General features: G+C 41.4%; 1 protein-coding gene across 1 annotated transcript in view; it reads right to left on the bottom strand.

The window, feature by feature from the left end:
- Positions 1–687: 687 nt before the first annotated feature.
- The window catches only part of msantd4 (Myb/SANT-like DNA-binding domain containing 4 with coiled-coils), a 6846-nt gene continuing 1241 nt past the window's right edge, over positions 688–6292 (bottom strand). The window contains exons 2-3 of the mRNA XM_079610170.1: positions 5526–6115; positions 688–2909 (exon numbers count right to left, since the gene is read on the bottom strand). Coding sequence (XP_079466296.1) covers positions 2157–2909; positions 5526–6005 — 1233 coding nt within the window. The 5' untranslated portion in view covers positions 6006–6115 and the 3' untranslated portion in view covers positions 688–2156. The remainder of the gene's footprint in view (positions 2910–5525; positions 6116–6292) is intronic.

Here is a 6292-nt window from a genome sequence, read left to right as displayed (position 1 = left end):
AACTCTGACTTTATATCTCGCAATTCTGACTTTATGTCTCGCAACTCTGACTTTATATCTCGCAACTCTGACTTTATATCTCGCAATTCTGACTTTATGTCTCGCAACTCTGACTTTATGTCTCGCAATTCTGACTTTATGTCTCGCAACTCTGACTTTATATCTCGCAATTCTGAGTTTATATCTCGCAATTCCGACTTTATATCTCGCAATTCTGACTTTATATCTCGCAATTCTGAGTTTATATCTCGCAATTCCGACTTTATATCTCGCAATTCTGACTTTATATCTCGCAATTCTGACTTTATATCTCGCAACTCTGACTTTATATCTCGCAATTCCTACTTTATATCTCGCAATTCTGACTTTATATCTCGCAATTCCTACTTTATATCTCGCAATTCTGATTTTATATTTCGCAATGCGACTTTATATCTCGCAATTCTGAGTTTATATCTCGCAATTCCGACTTTATATCTCGCAATTCTGACTTTATATCTCGCAAATTCTGACTTAATATCTCGCAACTCTGATTTTATATCTTGCAATTCTGACTTTATATCTCGCAATTCTGACTTTATATCTCGCAATTCTGACTTTATATCTCGGAATTCTGACTTTATATCTCGCAACTCTGACTTTGTATCTCGCAACTCTGATTTTATATCTTGCAATTCTGACTTTATATCTCGCAATTCTGACTTTATATCTCGGAATTCTGACTTTATATCTCGCAATTCTGACTTTATATCTCGGAATTCTGACTTTATATCTCGCAACTCTGACTTTATTTCTCAAAGATGTAAACTCGCAATTATCTTTTAAAGTTTTTTTTTATTCTGTGGCAGAAACAAGCCTCCATAGAAACCACTTCGATGTCAAGACCAGAGAAAAACCTGATTGTTTCAAAATAAAAGCGTGGCCTCACAAGTGTCTGTGCATATGAACGTGAACAATTTGGACATCACCATACATTCACATTTACAATGAATCCAGATAAACGAGGCCTCAGATTTGGTCCCCATCCATCCTGTGGTGTGAACACAGCCGTTTATAAGAGCCCTTATACAATCCAACTCTTTTTAAGCTCTCTCTTTTACATTAAACACAGTAAAGGTAACAAAGAACACATTAACATCTTGTAAAAAGTTAATCATGCGTATCTGCATTTTTCTCAATATGTGAAAAGTGCATTCAGATACTTCTGCATAAACTTCTACAAGATATCAAAACACAATACTCAAGCATAAAACCGTCTCACGAGTTGTTTTGCATGAGCAGAAGGCAATCATGTGGGCTGACCTGATCTATAGATACAGTCAGAAACACGTCACACACACCGGCGACGCGTCTATAAATCCTGTTTACCAAAGACATCCATTCATTTCTGCAGGGAAAAAATAAGAGAAAAATACAGTACAATTTGGCTATTTTTTAGAAAGGAAAGATTGTTGATTTTTGCACTTCAAATAAAGCAACAACAAAAAAATCAGAACAGTTGATTCTGTCAACCGAATTAAAGATATTTTAATATTACTTATACATTATTATAGTATTTTGAATTAGTTTTTATGTTCGGTTTTCATTTCGGTTTAAGTTTCAGTAATTCTGATATGAGCTTTTGTCCTTTTTATTATATTTGTAATATTTGTATATTTGTAATATTTGTATATTTGTAATATTTGTATTCAGTAATTTTGCTACTTGGTCCATTTATATTTCACATAATTCTATTTTATTTTTATGTCAATTAACGTTAACGATTTGTTACAGTTTTCATTTTAGTTAACAATAACATCACTGAAGACAAGTGCTGTGAATACAAGCAATTCAACAACTAGATTGTATGGAATCACAGCTTTTCTGTTTCTGTTTGATTGTGAAATTAGGTATTTAAATTTTCATATTTCATATTTACTTATAAACATATGCAAAGTCTACTGCTGTACGTGTTCAGAAGTGATCCTGTTTATGAACTGCTTGCATTCATTGCTTGCTTTCTTTCCGCTTTTTTGTTTTTTTTTTGGGGGGGGGGGCAAAATAATAATAAAATGAAGTACAAAAAACACAAATGTTTTAGTTTTTCCCACAGAAATGAATGGGCAACTATGGAAAAAAAAAGTTTTTCCCCCCTACCCAAGTGTATCTATGGTGTTTCACGAGTGCAGCGTCATCTGTTGTCCATCTTTATGAAGCTGCAGCCTCTCTTTCTCCACCTGCAGGCGCTCTTTCTCAATCTGCAGTCTGCCCGACTCAAACTTGAAGAACTGCAGTCTCTCTTTCTCCAGCAGGAGGCGCTCTTTCTCTAACTTCAGCCTCTCCGCCTCCAAATCCACTACCATTGGCCAAACCAGCTTCCTGTCCTTCTCTCCGTCCAATGAGGATGACGAGGGGGCTGAGGATGACGTTGTGGGCGTGGCTACAGATGTCGAAGGGGCGGGGCTTTGCTGGAGAGGCGTGTTTTGTTGCAAGACCAATCGCAATCGTTCTCTCTCCACTTGTAGACGTTCCTTCTCCAGTTGCAACCTCTCTCTCTCCACCTCGCCCTGCCGCAACCTCTCCTTCTCCACCAGGAGGCGCTCTTTCTCCACCTGCAGGCGTTCGGACTCCACCTGCAAGCGGTGTTTCTCCAGATCCAGTCTCTGCCTCTCCAGCGCCACCAGTATACTTGTGTTCTCCCCTCCGGACAGGCCCAATCCAGCTACGCCCATCCCGCTCATGCCGCCAACTCCGAGGCCCAGGTCCCGGCCTGCAGTCGCGGGCTTTGTGGAGCTCAGCACGCCGAATTCATCGATGTGAGCGAAAACCTCAGGAACTCGCCCCTCACGGTCCATATCAGGGAGGATGGAGGGAAAACAGTCTTCATCGTCGTCCTCAACCTCCCCACCTTCTCCAACCTCCGCTTCCAACTGAGGAGATGGGAAATTACAAACAGAAACCAAGTCAGCAGTAATTACGAGGGGATTTTAGAGAAACAAAAAGTTTAAAGGGTAACTTTTAGCCAGTTGGTGTTTTAATTTAAACTCCACCTGTAGTCAATAATTGTATCCTTTAAAACTCACCTTTGATCGCCAAAATGACATATTTAAAGTTTTTTTCCTTGAAAAAAAATGCTTCATGCCTTAAAATAGCTTGAATGTAACTCGACACACTTCTATGAATATGCAAATGAGCCCCAACCTCCACTAACTCACGCAGCTCAGAGATCCACGTTGATCTGATTGGTTACAAGGTAGTTTGTGACGTCAAAAACACCAGCGATTTCAAACCGTGTTTTTGTCTTTGGTTCACTGCAGTTTTAAGGAGAAAATACTCAGCAATGCTGTCGACTTACTGTGCTGTTGACTTTACACATATTATGTCTTAAAGCAGACTTTTGACTTACTGACTTTTCTCAACTCACAGAAGTGACGTGACGTCAACGTCCAGTCTAGCGGTAGGATAACCCATCAGGCAAGTGTTATTTAAATAAACTCCTGATGTACTTACAAACTTTCCAATGCCTCGTTTTACAGAACATGTTTAGACTACTATAGAAGTTTGGTACTATTCCGGACATTATTAGTGGGCTAATTTACCAGATACATATTTGGAGCCGTTAGCGCCTGCACTTAGCCATTCGGCTGATTTCTCTAAATAAGCTCTAACTATAGCCGCGTTTCCACCACGGGAACTTTCCCCAGGAACTAGGAACTGTGGGCTGGTACTCTGTGTGTTTACACCGCAGGAACCAGGGTCTAAATGAAGTTCCGGGTAAATATTTCCCCCTCCGAAAGTCCCTGCTGGCGAGGTAATACTTTTTCAAAGTTCAGGAACTTTCGGGGGCGGGACTTGTGCGCTGAACATGCTGATTGGTTGTGTTCACGCCGCATTTCTTGATTCCCGGAAATGACTCTGTGCCGGTTGGGATGTCTGCGCATGTTTTCCTCGTGTTTTAACCGGCATTTTTAAAAATCTATTGTGGTTCGTGGCTTCATGCAGTAAGAGTTATCTGTCTGCAAATATGGAATTTAATAAAATAAAAAAACACACAGCTGGACCGACGACGAGGTTCAGGCTTTATTAAGCGTATTTGTGGAAAAGGAAATTTTCAGCGCGCGTTCGTCCCAGCCATCTCACGGTCAATAGTCAGAGCAATATCAGTGCTCGTCTCTTTTCTGCCGTTTTGTTAATTACCTCGTTAGTAAACCAATACATCACAAACAACTGCAGCACAGTTTGAATCTCCTCCATACTTATTATAAATTTGGCGCTCAAAACTGATTACTGTCCGTCGCTGACTGGGAGGAGCAGTCGCACGCAGTTTATAATCTTCCCGGTACTTTAGACCGCGGTGTAAACGCAGAAAGCAACCGGTCTGGGGCAAAAAAAGTTCCTGGGAAAAAAGTTCCTGGGACAAATTGTTACGGGTAATTTCGGTGGAAACGCGGCTTAAAATATTGTTCGACTAAGGAAAAAAAGGCTTCTGGGGGGGTATTTGGCTCGAGGTCATGGTGCAAAGGACCCTAGGTTGATTTTACTCCAGACCATCCCTTTATTGCCTCCTTGCTAAATAAAAATATTATAGTGGTGGTTAATTATTGGCCATTATGATTTGACTTTTCTAACTGTAGTTAGTGTGTAATGTTGCTGTTTGATCATAAACAACATCTGCAAAATTACAACGCTCAAAGTTCAAAGCAAAGGAAGATATTTGCTTTTAAAGTAAAGGACTACAACAAACGGCTGGTAGGAACTACACGACATTCCTCACGGGTTAGTGACATCACCAACCCTAAAATTTACATAAGCCCCGCCCCCGGAAACACGCAGTCCATGTTGAGAAGAGGAAGAGTTGTTGTAGTCGAGCACATTTGTGAGTCAGCTCAAACTTTAGCATCCATCTTTTAACATGCAATAGAAAGTCACTCTGTGTGCATCTCACAACAGTTCCTATACGAGCGACTTATAGATTAGCATGACAGAATATGCTAATTGAAGATAGTTAACGCCACATCAGCAACATAAATTCATCAACTAACCATTCAGTCCTGTTGCTTCTACATGTTGTCACTTCTTCTTGAGTCTCTCCATCTTTGTCTGACTCCGTTTAAACTTAAAAGGCAGAACAGTTTCTGTCATTTTAGTGTGTCTGCGTGAGGTAATCGGAGCTGCTAACACACACAAGCTGTTGAAGCTCCGCCCCCTGTGCCGGCAGGTCATTTGCATTTAAAGGGCCAGACACAAAACGGTGTGTTTTTGCTCACCCTCAAAAAGTTACAACTTTAACATGATATATAAAAATATCTGTGGGGTATTTTGAGCTACAACTTCACACACACACTCTGGGGACATCAAAGATTTATTTTATATCTTGTGAAAAGGGCATTTTACCCCCCCTTTAATTCCTTTAAAAAAGTTCTGACCCCAAACATTTGAACGGTAGTTTACCAAACTGAACCAACTTGATGACTTTTGACCACCATGGTGTGAGAATTACTTGAACCAAAGAAGAAGAAAAGCATGAATCTGTTCCCAATACATACTCTGTAGCTGCTGGCCTCATCGTCCTCCATTTTGACCCCAGGCGTGTGTGTGCTGGGCTCCCCGAGGTCCGTCAGGTCCTGCCAGTCGCACGACGAGTCTTTAGAAAACCCACTGAGGTCCAGCGACTGGTCACCACCACCCAAAGACGCTTCATTATCGGGAGACGACGATTCAAACTCCTGCTTCAATCCAGACGCCAACTCGGCCTGAAGCTGTTTCCGTTTCATGAGGGCTCGCCAGTCCAGGTATCGCCGCTTGACCTCGGCCGCCGTCCGTAGCTCACCTTCTCCTAGCGCGTTTACGCTGTCCGCGACCTCTTCCCACGCGCGCCGCTTCAGCTCGTTGATGGCCATGTTCTGCTGCCGGGAGAACAAGATCTCCCGCCGCTTGTGGATCTCGCGGATGAGAGTCTGAGTTTCCTTCACGCTGTAGTTACTCTTCCTCTTCCTCTTCAGGTGCTTCATCTGAAGGAAGTCCATGCTGATTGGCTACTGAGAAATGATTGGAGATTGAAAGGTTTCTGTCACTCCGGACACATTTTCAAGTTCATGTTGACCCACATCTAGTGCAGGAGTCTAACACAGGTCTCCTACAACACACAGACACACGCTTTTAGTTACATGCAATACATAAAAAAAAGAATCAGACAGAAATGTACAATCTTTTATGTGCACAAAAAAAAACACAATGATAAATAAAACCAGAACGCTTAGAGTGTGCAGATTTATACTATACTATAAAAATTTGGGGTCAGTGAGTTTTTTTT

The sequence above is a fragment of the Phoxinus phoxinus genome, assembly GCF_949152265.1.
Source record: "Phoxinus phoxinus genome assembly, chromosome: 4".
NCBI lineage: Eukaryota > Metazoa > Chordata > Actinopteri > Cypriniformes > Leuciscidae > Phoxinus > Phoxinus phoxinus.
The sequence above is the reverse complement of the archived record's forward strand: the minus strand, read 5'-3'. Positions and strand labels throughout refer to the sequence as shown.